A 20,069-nucleotide genomic window follows, 5' to 3' on the forward strand; every position below is an offset into this window, starting at 1 on the left:
TATTCAAATTTTTACAGATGTACCTGTAGATCTCATTTGATTTGCTTTTCTATTAACATTTGTCTTTGTTTCTCTCTTGTCTCGTTTTCTCTTTCCAGAACAGATTTTTGCGTCCACAAAGATGAGCCTTGTGACACAGTTGGTGAGTCTAGCTGAACTGCATTTTTTTTTTTTTTTTTTTTTTTTTTTTTTTTTTTTTTGGTGGATTCTTCTCATAGTTACTTCATGGGAATTTATAACCACACACAAATACCTTAAAAATAAAATGGAATATCTCTTGCAGTCTGTAAAAAGCCACAAAATTGTATTATAAATCCTTGAAATATCCAAGACTTGTTAAGCCACAAGAGAACATCTGTTACCATGATTTTAGCACTGCATAGCATAACCTCCCAGAACATGCTACAGTCATGTCAAAAAGCTTAAGCAACACTTATGTGTTCTTTAAAACATAAAAATAACAAGTTTCTTCTATATGTATTATTTTTAGGAACATGATTTTAGGTTCTAAAAATACTTAATCTAATATTTATTTATACCTTTTTTTTAAAAACATTTTAATGTTCTAAATTTTTTATGCAAAATTTCTTTACATTTTTCAGTTGAAATATTACCCAGACATAAACACACATACCTCAAAATGCTGTATTTCTTGCATATATCTGTAAAAATCCACAAAATTGTCTTGTAAAATCAAGAAATAACAAAGTATATTAGCAAAGTACTTTAGTATTTATACATTTAGTATAAAGTATTATATTTTTTTAGGAACATACATTTAGGTTCTAGTACTTTTCTAATGCAAAATTTTGTTTGATTTTTGCGGGTTCACTTTTTTTCTTTACTTTAAAACCTATTTTTAGGTTCTACATTTTTCTTCTCAATTTCTTTTGATTTATGAAATGAAATATGGAAACATAAATGGAAAATTTCTTGCAATTTCTTCTGAAAAGCCACAAAATGTTATTAAAAATCCTTGAAATAACTAAGTCTTGTTAAGCCACAAGAAAACATCTGTTACAGTAATATTAGCACCAACCACATAACATCACCCTAATAACCACCCAGAACATGCTACAGTCATGTCAACAAGCTTAATGTGGGTAAGCAGCTCTCACAATTTCTTCAGAAAATGTTAAAATGTAGTTTGTTAAAGTTCTTCAGGTCGTCCGTATTTAGCCAGTTTCTTCATAAATCTGTTGAACTTTTTGATATGGACCATTAAGTATTCTGACATTATCCCATAAGTATTCAGTCATTGATGGAGAAACACGAAACAAGAGATGGATGTTTGCTGAATAACATAAACATGCCTTTGGCTCTTGAGAATGTCAGTCCGTGATCTTTTTAATCCAGAGCGTTCGTCATCGAAACCTTGATTTCTTCCAAACTCACAACAGATCTCCTCTGGCGATCCGTGAGTCCTGGCCACTTGCCGCTTGTGCATTTCTCTGTGTGGGGCATTTGAAAATAGTCCTGTCACTTCCCCTCTCCTGACCCCCCTTCATGAGCAGAACCAAGTGACTCACATTCACTCGTATCCCAGCGTACCCTGGGGAATGAACACTGAACTGTGATCTGCTCTTGAGCTGTGTTGCAAAAACTACTCAGCTTTGTTTTTCTGCTCTCTAGAGAGGCAGAGGTCTAATAAGGCAGCAACCTATAAAAAATGAAACTTCATTCACTACTGTTCAATAGTTTGGGGTTGGTAATATTTTTGTTTTTGAAAGCAGTCTCTTATGCTCACCAAGGCTGTGTTTATTTAAAATTATTACACTTTAAAATAACTGTTTGCTAGTTGAATGTATTTTAAAGTGTAATTTATTTCTGTGATCAAAGCTGAATTTTCAGCATCATTACTGCAGTCTTCAGTGTCACATGATCCTTCAGAAATAATTTCTAATGTTTATTTGCTGCTCAAGAAACATTTCTGACTATTATCAATGTTGAAAACAGTTGTGCTGCTTCATATTTTTGTGGAAACTGAGATACATTTTAGTTTTCAGGATTATTTGATGAACAAAGTTCAAAAGAACAGCATGTTTTTTTAAATAGAAACAGTTTGTAACATTGTAAATGTTTTTACTATCACTTTCAATCAATTTAATGCATCCTTGCTGAATAAAAGTATTAATTTCTTTCAAGAAGAAAAGAAACAACTCTTTCTGACCCCAAACTTTTGAGTGAAAGTATACAATAATACAATAATAATAAAAAATAAATAAATACATGAGTAAATAGCGAGAATGTTTGCTAATAGAAAAAAGTATTTGGTAGATTAGACTATTTTCTATTACATTAACTTTTTTTTTTTTTTACAATTATTTTTTTTTACATTAGATGAATTATAAGCATTTTTAAATTTAAGTTTAATTTTGTCCGAATTCAGTAAAATACATTTTGGAATTGATTCTCCGCAAATGAGACACATATGAAGGTAATTTGATGCCATAAAGATTTGCATGCGCAGGGTAAGTTTTGTGAAAGTGTACATAAGACTGTAAGCGTAATTTAATTTTGCATGCACAAGAGAATCTTTGTAAAGGTGTAAAGCGCAAGAAAAAATTATTTGCAGCATTTTACTGTTACTCGTAAGTATAATTCATGTATTGTGAAACTGCAGCTTCATGCTAGCGCAAAATAAATATGATCTGCATTCTTATGACTTCCATTTTTCCACGCTTACACTTTTGGCACGTTTTTTTCGCCTGTGAACAGTGACTTGCAAGCGAAAACAACAGTTTAAAGAACTGCAAAATGGATTGACTGCGTAAAACCAATCTGTATGTGTAAAAAAACTGACTGTCAAATGACTTATGTATGTAGAGCAAAAAGTTCCCGAAATAATCCGATATGTACAGCTCCATCTTTCTTTTATCTGCGCTTACAGTTTTGGCACGATTCTCTCACAAACTGAGTTTTGCAAGCATGAGAGGGAGGGCGGGTCCACCTTCTTTTTGTAGCCAATCAAATGAGGCTCTCGCTGACTCTCCATTTACTCTTATCTGATTGGTTCAAAGAAACACATCATGCGCTAAGACATTTATCTTCATTTAGTTCAGGAACATTCTCCATACTTTTAACTTACACGTACAGTAAAAATAAATAAATACCAACTTAAAACATGATATTTTATAAGTCGTGTTCCTTTTAGGCTAGACTCCCATGTGTTCATACTGAATTACGAGCTGGTGTTAACATTATTTGGTTTGGTTTTGCTTTACATTGATATTTCATAATCTGCTTACACCACTGATATTAAACTTTATAATTAAAATGATGTTATGCGACAATGCTCAACACTATGGTATCAGAGTGCTACACTTTGTAAAACCTTTTTTTGCTATGCCAATAAAGCTACTTAAATCTGAATTTGTCAAACCATGTCTCTGTTTTACCATGTCATGTCTAAATATATATCCAAATTCAAGTAACTAATTATGTGGGAATCCAAAGTTCCCAGCCACACAGCCATGTTTGTGTTTATATATAGAGAGCTAAACAGTCATCTAGTGGTTACACGATGGTATTACAGATTATAAATGGTGAATTAGTTAGAGATAAATATTTAATAAATATTTTTGTAATATTTTGTAAAGTTGCCTTAAATTACAACGTTAAAGAAAACAATATTACTGTTGGTTCAATTATTATTGAACCAACTTTTTGTTAAATTTAACCATTGCTGATCAATACAGGTGAAATTATGCATGTATTAGGCTAGTGCAGATACTAGGCCTTCAATTATCATCAAAATTACAATATAATATTACAATAAACTAAATGTATCATATAGCCTGTTTAGGAGGAGAAGGATACTACACAGCTCGAAATTAAGTATGAACACACAGCCTAATGGTACACAACTTATAAAATATCATGTTTTAAGTTGGTATTTATTTATTTTTTACTGTGTACGTTAAAAGTAGTATTCCGGCAGCGAGAATGTTCCTGAACTAAATGAAGAAATGTCTTCGCGTATGATGTGTTTCTTTGAACCAATCAGATAAGAGTAAATGGAGAGTCAGCGAGAGCCTCATTTGATTGGCTACAAAAAGAAGGTGGACCCGCCCTCCCCCTCACGCTTGCAAAACTCAGTGAGAGAATCGTGCCAAAACTGTAAGCGCAGATAAAAGAAAGACGGAGCTGTACATATCGGATTATTTCGGAAACCTTTTGCCCTACATAAGTCATTTTAGACATTTGACAGTCTGTTTTTTTTTACACATACAGATTGGTTCTATGCGGTCAATCTGTTTTACAGTTCTTTAAACGGTTGTTTTCGCTTGCAAATCACTGTTCACAGGCTTGCAGTGCTTTTGACCGTATTTTGGTGAAAAAAAACGTGCCAAAAGTGTAAGCGCGGAAAAATGGAAGTCATAATGCAGATCATATTTATTTTTTGCGTTAGCATGAAGCTGCATTTATGCAATTATACTTACGAGTAACAGTAAAATGCTGCAAATAATTTTTTCTTGAGCTTGAAACGCGATTTACACCTTTACAAAGCTTCTCTTGCGCATGCAAATATAATTTACGCTTACAGTCTTATGTAGACTTTCACAAATCTTACCCTGCGCATACAAATCTTTATGGCATCAAATTACCTTCATAGACACATTCACATTTCATATTTTGGCCAAAAAGGTGTCTTAGAAGGCAACATAACATTTGTCAAGGTCTGTCTGGTGGCATTGCTCAGTTTGCCCCTGCTGGTCGATGCTGAAACTACAACATTTCAAAAAGCATCGTTCTCCATTGACAGGCATTTAGAAGTAGTCATGTTCTGATTACAATTTTCTTTACTCACATTGTGTGATTCTCTATTTGTCAAGCTGCATTAAAACGCAAAAATTGTGAATTTTATAAACAAATCAATGTCAATTTGAATAAAAGGCATTAAAAGAATTTAGTTTTAAAGGGATCCCTGGGTATTAAGACTCGTATGGCTTAATATAACGTAAATGATGTCTCTTACTGAAATGTAGTAGAAAACCCATTAAAGATTTATAAAAAAAAATAAATAAATCAGTTTTATACATTTTGGAATATGGGGGGCGCTATTATTCTGATGACGTAAAATGGTTGCACTCGATGAGCTACTGCCGCTACCTGTTGCTATTTTTACCACAACACATCTCGGAATAGACAACTCGGAAAATAAAATACTGATATGATGACCACAGCTACTGAAAGAGCTTACTTGTGGCGATGGATATAAGTATAGGTTCAAACCAAATGCTGTACCATTGATTTTTCCCCACAAGGAGTCTAAACGCCCGGATATGGAGGGAAATGAGCGCTGAGAAACTCCTAGCGGCCGCGCGTCATGATTAGTAGGGCTGTTCGATTCCGGATTTTTTGGAATCGATTCCGATTCCTGTTTCTGGAATCGAAAGAATCGATTCTAAGAATCGATTCCTCACTGTTATTTTCGATTCTTTTTTTTTTTTTTTTTTTTTTTTTTTTTTTTTAATACCAACACCGTGTCTAACATATTCGCAGCTTACCTTGCCACACAGTGAGAAACTCTCTACACTGGGCGTGACAAATCGACTGTTGCAAATCCATTTGTCCTTCCTATTAGACGTATTGCGAGTGCTGCTTGGTCATAAATAGAACGAGGCATTTACTTAGGGGATTTGTCACGTCGTGCTTCTTGCGTTAGGTGTAGACAGTAATAACAGTAAAGACTAGGAATATGTTCACTATATACATATATGTGGTAGATTCTATTTTACACACATACCTACCTACAGACACACACACACACTTATGTATGTGGATAGATAGATTTTTATTAATTTGTGGTAGCCTACATACATTTCATTCAATATCATAAAATCTAAAATATCATATAGTATCATATACTAGCTAAAATTCCTGTTAAATTCTAAAAGCATTTTGCTCAGGAACAGACTCATGTACACTTTACACAATACACATACAAACTTTGTTTTATGCCTTTACACATAGAACCTTTCTTTTAGGCCTTTACACATAGAACCTTTCTTTTAGGCCTTTACACATAGAACCTTTTTTTTAGGCCTTTACACACTCATCATAGCCTAGACCAATTACATATTGTAATGCAAAAACATCACCTGAGAGCTCTTTAGGCAAGAGCGACGTTTTGAAATAAGCTCGCCAGACTTTGAAAATACACGCTCACTTGACAAATTGATCTGCTTATGTATCTGACGTAAAATGGTGCATCAGATTAGTTAATTAATTAACAATTAGTAACAATTGTTACCTGATCCTCTTCTGTCACCTCCTTTTTGTGAACGGCCCTAAGATGTTTTATCATTGGGGATGTTGTTTTATTATATTTATAAGCCTGTTTCGACCTCACTGATTGGACTGTTTTTGAAGCTACAGCAAATGACCTGGACGAGCTCACAGAGACTGTAACATCTTATATCAGTTTCTGTGAGGACATGTGCATTCCTACCAGGACTCATCTATTCTACAACAATGACAAACCATGGTTCACTGCCAAACTCAGACAGCTCCGTCAGGCCAAAGAAGATGCTCACAGAAAGGGGGATACAGTCTTGTACAAACAGGCCAAATACACACTGGAAAAGGAGATCAGAGTGGCAAAGAGGAATTATTCTGACAAGCTCAGGAACAAATTCTCTTCCAGTGATCCTGCTTCAGTGTGGTTAGGATTGAAGGACATCACCAGCTACAAAACACCACCCCCCAGCACTCTGGAGAATCAACACCTGGCAGACGACTTAAACGAGTTCTTTTGTCGTTTTGAACGATCACCCCACGTCTGCCCAGAACACCCCTCCACACAACCATTCACACCTCCAGCAACCCCTCTCTCCCCCACACCTACAATTCAAATCAGCGAAGATGATGTGTGCCAGGTCTTCAGGAAGAACAAAAGAAGGAAAGCACCTGGTCCAGATGGTGTGCCACCAGCCTGCCTAAAAATCTGTGCTGATCAGCTAGCCCCCATCTTCACACAGATCTTCAATAGATCACTGGAGCTGTGTGAAGTCCCCTCATGCTTCAAACGCTCCACCATCATCCCCGTCCCAAAGAAACACAAAATTACTGGACTTAATGACTACAGACCTGTGGCCCTAACGTCTGTAGCCATTAAATCATTCGAAAGACTGGTTCTGGCTCATCTGAAGGACATCACTGGACCCTTACTGGACCCCCTGCAGTTTGCCTACAGAGCAAACAGGTCTGTGGATGATGCAGTCAACATGGGACTGCACTTCATCCTGCAGCATCTGGACAGACCAGGGACTTATGTGAGAATCCTGTTTGTGGACTTCAGCTCTGCTTTTAACACCATTATCCTGGAAACCCTTCAAAATAAACTAACTCAGCTCTCCGTCCCCACCTCCGTCTGCCAGTGGATCAACAGCTTCCTGACAGACAGACAGCAGTTAGTAAAGCTTGGCAAATTCACATCCAGCACTCGCACCATCAGCACTGGAGCTCCTCAGGGCTGCGTTCTCTCCCCACTGCTCTTCTCCCTCTACACCAACGACTGCACATCTAAAGACCCCTCTGTCAAGCTCCTGAAGTTCGCAGACGACACCACACTGATTGGCCTCATCCAGGACAGTGACGAGTCTGCTTACAGACAGGAGGTTAAGGAGCTGGCTGTCTGGTGCAGTCTCAACAACCTGGAGCTTAACATACTCAAAACTGTGGAGATGATCGTGGACTTCAGGAGAAACCCCCCTGCTCTCCCCCCACTCACCATCATGAACAGCACTGTGACTGCAGTGGAGTCATTCAGATTCCTGGGCACCACCATCTCTCAGGACCTGAAGTGGGATATTCACATAGACTCCATTGTCAGGAAGGCCCAGCAGAGGTTGTACTTTCTTCGCCAGCTGAGGAAGTTCAACCTGCCACAAGACTTACTGAAACAGTTCTACTCTGCCATCATTGAATCCATCCTCTGCACCTCAATAACTGTCTGGTTCAGCTCAGCTACCAAATCTGACCTCAAAAGACTACGGAGGGTAGTCCGGACTCCTGAGCGAATCATTGGTACAACCGTCCCCACTCTCCAAGAACTGTACTTATCCAGAGTGAGCAAAAGGGCTGGTAAAATCACTCTGGACCCCTCACATCCAGCACACAACCTCTTTGAACTGTTACGTCTGGTCGACGCTACAGAGCTCTGAGCACCAGAACGACCAGACACAGGAACAGTTTCTTCCCTCAGTCAATACATCTCATGAACACTCAATAAATAAACGTGGAACACACAACTAATTCATTATCCATTCACCACACTCACTTATTTTATTTGTATTTTTCTAATTTCTAATTTGCACATACTTGACCTGTACATACATAGTCGCCTATATTATATATTATATATTGTGTATTTTTTATTTTTTTGCTGCTTTGTACATTGGTTATTGGCTATTTCTTGTTATTTTGTTTTATTACCTGTGTCCTGTCCTGTTACTGTCTTTCTGTTGCACTGTGGAGCTTCTGTCACTACAACAAATTCCTTGTATGTGTAAACATACTTGGCCAATAAAGCTCATTCTGATTCTGATTTTGATATGCAAATTTGTTATCGCAAATTTGGCATTTAACTTAATTTTTTGTCGAATCTAATGTAAAGTAGCGCCCAGATTACTGATGTTGACCTTGGAGGCATTCTTCGCGTGAGTGTTGTTTGTTTTATTGTTGTTGTCGATCGAGTTAAATCAGATTTATTCTTCTTGTCCTAAACTACAAGGAGGAAGATCAAACCCCGCCCAGCAACCGATTCTAAAGATTTCATTGGGTCAGTCATTGCGCTGATTGCTACACAATGCTGAAATAATCATCCTACCTAAACCACTCTGTGTTACGACTGGATCCATTTATTTAGTCTGAACTTTATGGTTAAAGTGGAGAGAAAAAAGAAGCAGGTCTTTAGGAAGTTTTATTCGTCCACAGGCATCTTTTCATGGGTTTTCTACTACATATTTAAATAGACATCAAGAGACAAGAGACATCATTTACGTAATATTAAACTATACATGTCTTAATACCCGGGGATCCATTTAAACATATTTAATTAATTGTATGTGCTAACTTTTAACATTCTAGCAATATAAAATTCTAACTAAATAAAAGCATTTTTGCAAGAAACATTGTAAATTGTAAATATTGCATTTCTTCAGAGAGCTTGCATTATGAAATGAGTTCTCTGTGAAGAATGCATGCAATACTGCCTTAATTTGGCTCCAAGATGGTAAATTAGACACGATTGTAATCATGCTTTCCACCTTCTACAACAGCTATTGCATTCGGGGCTCACTGATGACTATGAAGGCAGCGCACTAGGTTTTGGAACAGAGCCTTGGAATGAAAGTCACATGACATCTCAAAGTTTTGACACGCCATGCTGTTAAGTCAAAGGTTTTTTTTTAAAAACGTAAAGGTGAACTTGCGTCCATTCTAGAGTTTCCAAACATGCTCAGCAGGGTCGTGCTTTTTAGCGTCTGCATACCATGAGACCGGCATCGCATCCAGAACGAATTGCAAGTGCAGAAGCCACCTCAGCACCGTTTATTCAGTTCCAGACAATCAGAGCGGGCTGTAATTGTTCCGGCATGATGGAAATCATTTGGTCACAGTGCTACTATTATGCAGCAACTGGGAATGGCATCCCTAGAATGATGAGTTTGAGCGGACGTCTCTCTGTTTGGGTGGCCCAGTTCCTTCAGGGGAACATTGACATCAACCGTGAAAAACCTGCAGTCTTTGGAGGCAGCCAAGCGAAGGCTTCCATGTCAAGACACGTAAGATAAGCAGACTTTCTATTTCTGTTCCACATCTTTGTTTCGGATTTAACGCTCACATGATGCAATTCTATAGTTATTTGACTGTATATGGTCTTGAGTCGATTGGTAGTAGGGTTGGAGTAACCAAGTGAAGTCTGGTGAGTGTCCGTCAAATGAGAGCGTTTGGGATATCGGCGCCAGTGATGAAAGCAATGACCTCACTGATATCAACTTCAACTCACTTTATGCCCCACTAGCAGTAGGAACAATGTTTAAAGCTATGTTTACAATATTGCAATGTGACACATTTGCATTTTAAACTGTTTAGAACAAGAGCCACATTTAACTTGAACAACATTGTTTTTTGCAGACGTTTTAACCATGTCATCGTTTAAGATATGCATGTTTTTGTTGAATCAAGAATTAAGAAAAGCACAAATTAACTTTGTCTTGGCAGATTTTGTTTTAAAAACAAAGCAATTTGTATTGCTTTAACCCGCATGTTTTGTTCCGGTTATTTTTTTCCCAAAGATGCTATTGCATTGGATTAAAACCTACTGACTTTGCTCACACAGGGGATAACTTCCCTAAAAATTTATTTTTCTTTTTGGAAGTGAATGGTCATAGTCCACATTGATCCGAGTTTATGCACCTCTGATTTTGAATGAATATTGCCAAAATGATCCACAAATAATTTTGTTTTTGTTTTATTTACACATAAACTGAGATGCATGAGCTCAGATCATTGAGAACTGCTATTATGACTTGTGCTAACTGAAAGAAAACAAGTTGATTAAAAGAGTGAATGTGTGATTTGGTGATCATTTCATAATGAGAGATTTACAAGCAATTTTAAAAGGCTGGATATTTTGGGGTTGGAACACCACATTATTGTAGGTGAAGGATTTTCAGCACAGCACAAGGATTAAATCAAATGGTTTAGAAAGAATAGGTAAACCTAAAAAAAAATCCTCCTGCCAGACTATGCAATACTGGAAATGACCCATTGCAAACTGTGATTTATTTGTTTAAACGCCAAAAACTCTACGTCTGATGCCAAAACGGCTCAGTTTTTCCCCATTTTGAAGGTCATTATGAATTATTTACCTGTGTAAATGGGCCAAATGTGCTCATGAGATTGCAGCAAAATGATGTGGAATAGTTTAATGAAAACATGTTGCATTTCCTCTCGTCCCATTGAAATGCACACCTAACCATCTGGAATCACCCTCTGAACTCGATCAAAGGCTGTAATTATTAAACGAGAGGAATTTCCCCATTCGTTCAGGTAGGAGGAGCGGAGACGCCTCGTCTTGGAGATCATTCAGAGAAGAAGTCTGTGTTTAAATGGAGCACCTCTCTTTTCAGCTGATGTACAAGGATCCCATTGAGATACGGTTTGATTGAGAAGGGATAAGCTCCTACCTCAGGCTTAACGTCTCCCATCTCAGATTCTCTTCCTGGCTTTTGAAGTCTGTTTCTTTGAGTTCTTCGCCTTGAGCAACGGTCCACGACTCGAATGAGATCTGATACGAGGGGTTTAACTTTTACAGGTGCCCCATAAGACCGATACAGATTGGCATGTTTGTTTTTTCTGTTAAATAAATATAAACTTCTGAGAAGTTTTCAGTGCTTTTTGTGCTTCATGCATACTACTATGGACAATAGACATGTTTTGCCCTCAAAATATCGATTAAATTTCACTAATATGACGCACCTTTTGGCTCAGTGGTTTGTTCAATCACTTAAGCCCCGTTCACACCAAGAACGATGACAATAAAGATAACAATAAATATATAGTTCTAAAAATCATTCTCAGTATTAAAGAATTGCAGAGTAAACACCATAACTATAACGAGAAAGGCACAGAGAAACGATATTGTTGGAATCATTTTTAGAACGTTTTTTTCCACCTGATGAAAGATTCAAACATTGACAACCAATCAGAATCCATTCTGCTATAATGAGCTCGAGAATTTAAAGCGGCAGACGAGCGTGTGCTTGGAATAAACAGACGATATCGTTCGCTGGTGTGGATGCTAATATCGTTATCTTAGTTATCATTATAGTTATATAAACTAAACATGAGGCTGTGAGCAAAAATTGATCATTAAAACACAACAGTTCTCTGAGCAGAGGTCTCAAAGTTTTAATAGTTGACCTCTTTCTAGTACAAACAGTAAAACATGCCTTAGTGTTTTGGGATTTCCATCGTGTCTTGACTCGGATGTGGGATGTTTAGTCATAATAAGCAACTCCTATTTCAACCACTTTACTGTGTTTATTGATATTTGCTTCAATGAAGCGCCACAACTAGAGCTACCATAGGGCTTGAGAGCACTGTAAAAAGAAAAGTTGAGACTATTACCATTTTACATACTTTGTGATTTCAATATTCAAAAACTTTTTTCTGAGACACATTAAACCATAATAAATTTATATATATATATATTTATTTATTTATTACATAAGTTTAAAAACAGTGTTATTTCATTTAATCCCATTACTGTGTAGAAGAAACTATCAAAATATAATAGAAAAGTGTTGTTTGTCACTAAGCTTTTGAGAAAAAAAATTGATTATTAAAATAAAGTAATAAAAACAGTAAATACATTTTTTTTTATTAAATGAAGCTAGTATTAGTGATAGAAATAGTGATAAATGAATAAATAATTTTACATAATAAAATGTGTTGCGAATATCATTTCTTGTTGACTTCAGGCTGACAACCAAACCTGGCCCAGAGAAACAACTTGAGATATTAAAAATCAAGAATGAACCGAGATCTCATTTTACTTTTTTCTTCTTTTCCAGGGAGTTTTCAATGAAAAATGTGGTTGCAAATCTGGTTGCAATTTGGACTGTTGATATTTGTTTGCATGTTCGTTGTCTCACATTCTTGTGCTTTAAATTAAAGCAGCTGAAAGTTTCACTGCTTGCTGTTGGAAACAGGAAATGAGGAAAAATGCAGTGAAAATTTAATAACACCCAGACAGGGTGATGTCCTACAGTAAATATGCTGTATATAATATCTATACGTGTGTGTGTATATATATATATATATATATATATACACACAGATAGATAAAAGACTGATCCTGCACTGCATGTGATGGCTGTGTTTGACATTGTTGTCGTTTAAAGCAGCTGACTGAAAGCGTTCCTCACAACTAACAAAGTGTTTGTACACGTTCAGCCGGGCCGCCCAGGCTGCTGAGCTGGTAGATTCGCTGTTCTTCTCTCTTCACGAAAAGGCTCAGCTCGTGAATGCAAAGAACTCTACATGTGCTAACGGCAAATTAACCCCAGATAAATAATCTGCAAAATATCTCCCGGCGCCGTGTGTATTTAAGCCTGCCTTTCTGAGCCTGTCTGGCTGGACTGTGAGCTATGGGGCCCGTGGTGAGTGCTGAGTCACCATATCAGCGGCCCCACAATCTCTATCTATCTGTCTGTCTGTCTGTTTGTCTGTCTTGACAACAATAACAGCAGATTTGAATTTCTGTTAAATTACATTCTATTTCAGAATTTCAGCATAATTTTTATTGACCCCCCCCACCCCGTAAATTTATAAATTCCTCATCAAATTGAGCAATGAAATTCAATTAATTAAATGAAATTTACAATTCAGTTAAATTTCGACCTCAATTCAATTCACTTTTCAATCCTGGATCATCATTTACTTTCACTCGTGTCATTCCAAACCCGATTGCTGTCTTTTTTTTCTTCCATGGAATACAAAAGAAAGCTTTGCAGTGAAGGTGTTATTAAGCCTACCTGTCTGTCGTGCAGTTCACCCATCCAGACAGTCATTACACATTATAGATTACATTCCATCAACTCCCAGCAAGCTATAAAAATATCTGCACAGAACCATTGCAGAGACTTGCTTACATAAACTTGAACTCATCTGACCTTTAGACTGTAAATCAGCTCCTGACAGATGTAGCAGATATAATTGCAGCACTTGTCTAAGTATGCATGGCTGTAAAAAAAACAAAGAAAGAAGAAATGGAGGTTTAGAGGAAAAGTGGAGGAATTTAGGACAACATCTGTTTTCCAATCAACCTGCTGTTCTTTTTATATGGCATTCAAGGAAAATAAATTTTCCATCATACAATTCCAGTCAGTGTAAAAATGCTCACAGCTCATTATTTTCCGACATGTGTTTTAGACCTCAGTAAAAATGAAAAACTCATCCTAACACAAGCAAATCATCACGTCATCTGTATCGCTAATATGATATTACAGCTGTGACGCTGCGCTCGTCGACTGAATTGGGATTTCAGCGTAGTCTCCATAGATGGATCGACTGATGTGTTTTGTTTTCAGAGTATTTCTGCACAGCAGATTGAAGAATGATAAAGCACAGTTCATTTGTTTTTACTGCATGTTACAGTACATTGAAATTGTGAGCAAATAACAAAGAAACATTGATTTATGAGCTACAGTGAAACATCCAAATGTCTGTTTATTTTGTAATTGCAGTCTTTCTCTTTTATTGGTGAACAATAAACAATAATATATATTGAACCACAAGACCAGAAATTATTTGTAGTCTAGTTTTTTTAACAAGATGTGTTACGTGGTTGTATCATCGCACTTTTCTTTTTATCACGGGCTTTTTAAGTCACACTGTTGTTGTTCAGTATTTTCATTGTGCCATGATAGTAAACAGCTGTTACTGTGTATAAAGGCTGCTTAATGCTTATTTATTCACATTGGTTAAAGTAATAATATACTTGTTTCAAAACCTATGGTAGTGAGCTGCCCATGTAATCAACATTAAGGCATTGTATTTACGCTCCCAAACAGAAGTTGCATTAACTGTTTTTTTTGTTTTGTTTTTTGCTTTTTTTTGTCATTTATTTATTCAAAATGCAGACTAAATTTAGATGCACGTAGATGTAAATTGTTATGGGGTTTTTGACCGGATTTGACCAGTTGAAGCCTTCTAAATTTTGCACATTTTAATATATACTTCATATAGTTTTCTTTAACAATGCAATGCGATAATTGCATGAGATGCATATTGCAAAAATCACACACTGACAAATGTGACTTGCCATATGCTCATACAATCAATAAGACAGTCCTGTTGTTATTCCATGTAAAAGTACCTCTGCTGAACCAAACTGCTCTCTTGCCATCCTAAACACAGTTTTGTGCCGTTTTTTATTTTTTAACACAAGCATCTGGGCTGAATTTCGTTCTCTGGTTATTGGTTTCACTTAAGGCGGTCAGAGGCTAAGTGAGGTTGTCTGGGTTTCGTCCAGTGTCAGACACAAACCAGGTGCTTTCACATGAACACTAGAAAGGTGATAGTCTGTGATATGACGTAGACTTTCTGATGTGGCATCACTCAGTGACAAGAGATTCTGACTCATAGGACATGTGTTTGCTGTCAGTTTGTACAAAAAGCAGTTGTGCTATCGTATAGAGTTTTATATATCTAGAGTTATTATATATGGCATTCACTTCTTCAATCACAAGTAAAAATGTGATCAACTTCTTGACGTCAGTTTTCAGCAGATTTGGAAATCCTCATTACATTGTATCTGACAATGGATGTCAGTTCAAGTCAGTGGAGTTTGCTGCATTTCTGAAAGATCGAGACATTCAACATATATATATCTTTAAATAAATATTTCATATTAAGTTTTGGTCATATGACCCACAAATAATCGTTTTAAATAATCGTGATTACAATATTGACCAAAATAATCGTGATTATGATTTTCATGTGGCCCCTTGGGAAAATTAATTGCCCACCCCTGTCCTATAGTATTTAATTATTTAGGTTTCAATATGTTTATAATTAAAAAAAAATATTGTAATGTTCTTTAAATACATGTATTTAGAGAGAGAGAGAGAGAGATATTCATAATCACAATTTTAACAATTCACATTTTCAGGGCTTAAAGTTCTCCGGCACCGTGCCGGATCTCCGGCGTGCGGCATTTGGCTGTGGGAAAAAAAGATTGTCCTCCTACATTTGTTGATCACTTGTTGATATCATGTTCGAATTCATGAGTTCACCAACCAGTGATATGAGAGGAACACAGCTTTCACTCTCAACCAAACGAACATTACTAGCCAATCAGAAATTGTTGCTCTTATAAACACGAGACGCACATAATAGAGAGTTGCAGCTGATGAATGGAAAAGAAGCCTGGGTCTCGAGCGCGACGCATTGTAAAAGGTTAGAGGCGCAATGATCAAAGATGTCCATCTAACGCCATTTTTACGTAGAAAAACTATTAAAAAAGCAGTTGAGCTTTTTAAACAGCTCAGAGTAATCACGTCATCTCCATAAGAACGTTGATTGTACATTGCGATTTCAAAATAAAATTTTCTGACTTTGCATGTGGCCAAATATGAAAATTAAATGGATTTAAACGTCGTTGAATCACATGGAACATCACCAGGCCATTGGCGCCCTCTGCAGGTATTTGTTATAATATATAGGAATATTACATAATGTATTTTAAGAGTGTTGTTCAACAAAACCATGTACTTGGTTTTGATACTTTATTTGAGCCAATTATTATCAAATTGTATTATCAAAATTCAATAATTATGTTCAATAATTCACAAAACCAAATGGTAAATATGAAATGAATGGCATATCTGTGTCCTTTATGGCACTGCTTTTTTCTCTTGGAAACATTTCTTGCAAGAAATCTGTTGTTATTCCTCAAGACAGGCAGGCGACTGAAATTGGCATTAAAACACAACCTCAATTACAAACCTCTCAGTTATGAGGAGGCCAAAAGTAAGCTAAAACTGACAGCGATTAGCAGCAACGACCGATCTCCAGTCAGTGGGAATTTGCTTCAGGCATTAAAGTGTCAGATTTTGTGGTTTCCTGTCTATCCGTTATCTTCTCACTCTGTGCTTTCCTCTCTCCACAGGAATCGCTTATCTGGGCGGCACCTGTAGCTCCAAGAGGAAGTGTGTGCTGGCGGAGGACAACGGACTCAACCTGGCCTTCACCATCGCTCATGAGCTGGGCCACAAGTGAGTCCAAACACCATAGAAATCTGATTTAGGGGCCCTTGACAGTTTTGCTCCATTATCAGCTCTGATTGTAGTTATGCAATATAGGAAAATTGAAGTTTGGCTTCAGTTTACTTACAATAAAATGCATATGCAGTAAATTGTTCAAAAGTGACAGTAAAGAACTTTTATAATGTTACAAAAGATTATTTCAAATGAATGCTTTTGAACTTTAATTCCATCTAAAGCCCTATTCGCACGGGATTAGTATTACCTGGTGACCTCTAGTCATTTGTAATAATTGTGGAGGTTGTCTGTGATCTTAATCCCGTGCGAATCGGCCATGTCTGTAATTTGTAAAGTAAAAATTCCCCCGCAAATGATCTACCATATTTCGCCGAACACCGAGGTCCTGTGATAATATTAGTCACGTGCGAATCGGCATCTCTGTGATTTGGCCAGCATTTGGCGGGTCGTATATAATTTTTCAAGGTTTTTGTTCCCTGTGCGCCTTTTTATCAATCTTTGATAGTGTTTGATAGTATTTTGGGTGCTGTCATATCGCTTCACCATACAATTTGCAGAAAGAGAAAGCTGTAAAGGTTTTGAGGTTAATGTGTCACAAATAAATCAAGCATAAAGCTTGAGATATTATTTTAACCTGGTGAAATGTAAATGACACGGGGCACAAAACTATATTAGTTTCTTTTTTTTTTAAATCCATCTAATTGGACCATCGAACGGGACTCTCAAAGCCTTGACATCCGGGTATCCGGGAGATAAGTCAGTAATTTCGAGTAAAATCACAGGCTTCGCTTATCCCGTGCGAATGCACGAAATTCAGATGTGGGGGGTAATTTCAAAATCACACATGGTCCCCAGATAATACTAATCCTGTGCGAATAGGGTTTAAGAATCCTGAAAAAAAGTATCACGGTTTCCACCAAAATATGAAGCATAAATATGAATATGAAACCATTTTAAGCATTGGTAATAGTCAGAAATGTTTTTTAAGCAGCAAATAAGCATGTTAGAATGATTTCTAAAGAATTATGTGACACTGAAGACTGGAGTAATGATGCTGGAAATTCAGCTTTGATCACAGGAATAAATTAGATTTTTAACATGCATTCAAATAGAAAACCGTTTTAAATTGTAATAATATTTCACAATAATACTGTTTTTACTGTATTTATAATCAAATAAATGGCGAGCATAAGAGCATAAGAGACTTCTTTCAGAATCATTAAAAAAACCCTTTCTGATGCCAAACTTTTGAGCAGTAGTATACAACCCGAATTCCAGAAATGTTGGGACGTTTTTTAAATTTGAATAAAATGAAAACTAAATGAATTTCAAATCACATGAGCCAATATTTTATTCACAATAGAACATAGATAACATACATGTTTAAACTGAGAAATTTTTCAATTTTATGCACAAAATGAGCTCATTTCAAATTTGATGCCTGCTACAGGTGTCAAAATCGTTGGGACGGGGGCAACAAAGGGCTGAAAAATAGCTATTGAAAGCACCCCAAACAGAATATGATAAAGAGATAGGGATAGTTCACCTGAAAATGAAAATAGTTATCATTTACTCACCCGTATGCACTTTCAAACCAGCATGACTTACATTCTTTTGTATAACATAAATTCACACAGTTCATACAAGGAACGCATATTTTAACTACAGTAATAAGTAAGTCGTACAGGGCTTAAATGATAACAAAATCTAAATTTTTGTGCGAACTATCCCATTAACATTTCATTTGTGTTCACGCAGGCTAGGAAATCTTTAGGTTAAGGCTCACAGCATTTGCCAATTTGTTAAGACAAGTAGATGTATGCAATCTCAGCTAAGCTCACCAAAAGATAAAGCACCCATCCAGATCTCAGTCTCAACTTCAGACTTGTAAATATCTAATTTGTTATCTAAATTAGTTATTTAAACTATGCATTGCACTCTGTTGGTTTTTCTAAATACCCACCTCTGCTATTTTAACAACAGGTTGCTTGCATACGTCCCTCTACATCAGGTTTCTCTCATTAAATGAGCGATTGAGACCCCGAGCACACTTCCATCCTCACCGTGTGCTTCGGAAAACCTAGAAGTACTTGAAAGAGATCATGCTGTAAATGAACATTTAGCGTTCACACATCATTCACATGAGTTATAGGACTGAACCGAATGCCACGACGACGTATTACCTGCTTTCTGCCCGAACAAAAACACGCTTACCACAATAGCTCCCCTTCATCTCCTCGCTAGCATAAAGCCCTCTTTGATAGAACAATGATGGGCAGCCAACACCAAAATTTGTCTGGAAAAACAGCCAAGCTACATTAGCGTCAGAGCCAGTCTTCAGAGGAGTTATCGCTGTACCTGCTCAGTATAATGTGCCACCACGGGCCAAAGTCAGCTTTAATGCCCGGCAGTAATGAGCTGGCACCGATTACGCCCGACTGGTGCCGATACCGCTATCCCAGTCATCACACACACACAGGGCTCCATTGTCTCGAGTCTGTAAAAACACTATTAAAGCGAGTGTGTTATGGGTTTATGTGCATGTTTAGGTCTTTGCAATATAAGCTGTAGCAAGACATGTCAATATGATTATTTTATAGAGTCGCTAGCGTTGAATATTTCTGTCAGCATGGCATTTACAGGCTCTAATAAACACATGCAACAGCATCGCACTTTCTGATGGATTGAGATTTCTCTGAATACCAGGCAGAGTTTCTCATCTTTCATCTGCTCACGACCTTTTGATTTGGCGCGCAGGCGTAACAAAGCTTAATGACTGTCTGGGAGTCTTGTTTTAGCACCGCTCCATTCGTCTCACTTTATCAAGTGTGGATGCTGATCATTTTCCAATAATAACAGCTGAAGGAGCACGATCACGGTGCTCGAGGAACATTGGTGTAACGCTAATGTGGGGTTTGCCGCATACATCGACTCACTCGAAATGAAAACATCCTCCGTATAGGAGCAGCGTGTCACGTCATATTTCAGTCCACCCACATTGCCTCATTAGTGTCATCATTGCTTATACGATCATTAGTCAAAGCACCTTTCAGAATAAAGATAAATGAGTATCTGTTTAATGAATGGATGGAGTAATTGGTGCTTGCAGGTGAGATTGGAAAATTACACAATGTGAATGACACCGTTTACACTACTGTTCAAAAGTTTGGAGCTGGTAAGATTTTAAAAGAAGTCTCTTGTGCTCACAAAGGCTGCATTTATTTTATAAAAAATGCAGTAATATAACTAAAATAACTCCTTTCTATTTAAAGG

General features: G+C 36.9%; 1 protein-coding gene across 1 annotated transcript in view; it reads left to right on the plus strand.

The window, feature by feature from the left end:
* Positions 1 to 20,069, plus strand: part of LOC306878178 (A disintegrin and metalloproteinase with thrombospondin motifs 17-like) — a gene marked incomplete at both ends in the record, with an annotated part of 159,810 nt that overhangs the window by 47,756 nt on the left and 91,985 nt on the right. The window contains 2 exon segments of the mRNA XM_079430360.1: positions 99 to 142; positions 16,685 to 16,790. Of these exon segments, the coding sequence (XP_079286486.1) occupies positions 99 to 142; positions 16,685 to 16,790 (150 nt within the window).

This window comes from Barbus barbus (genome assembly GCF_936440315.1).
Source record: "Barbus barbus genome assembly, chromosome: 1".
In the NCBI taxonomy this organism is placed as follows: Eukaryota; Metazoa; Chordata; class Actinopteri; order Cypriniformes; family Cyprinidae; genus Barbus; species Barbus barbus.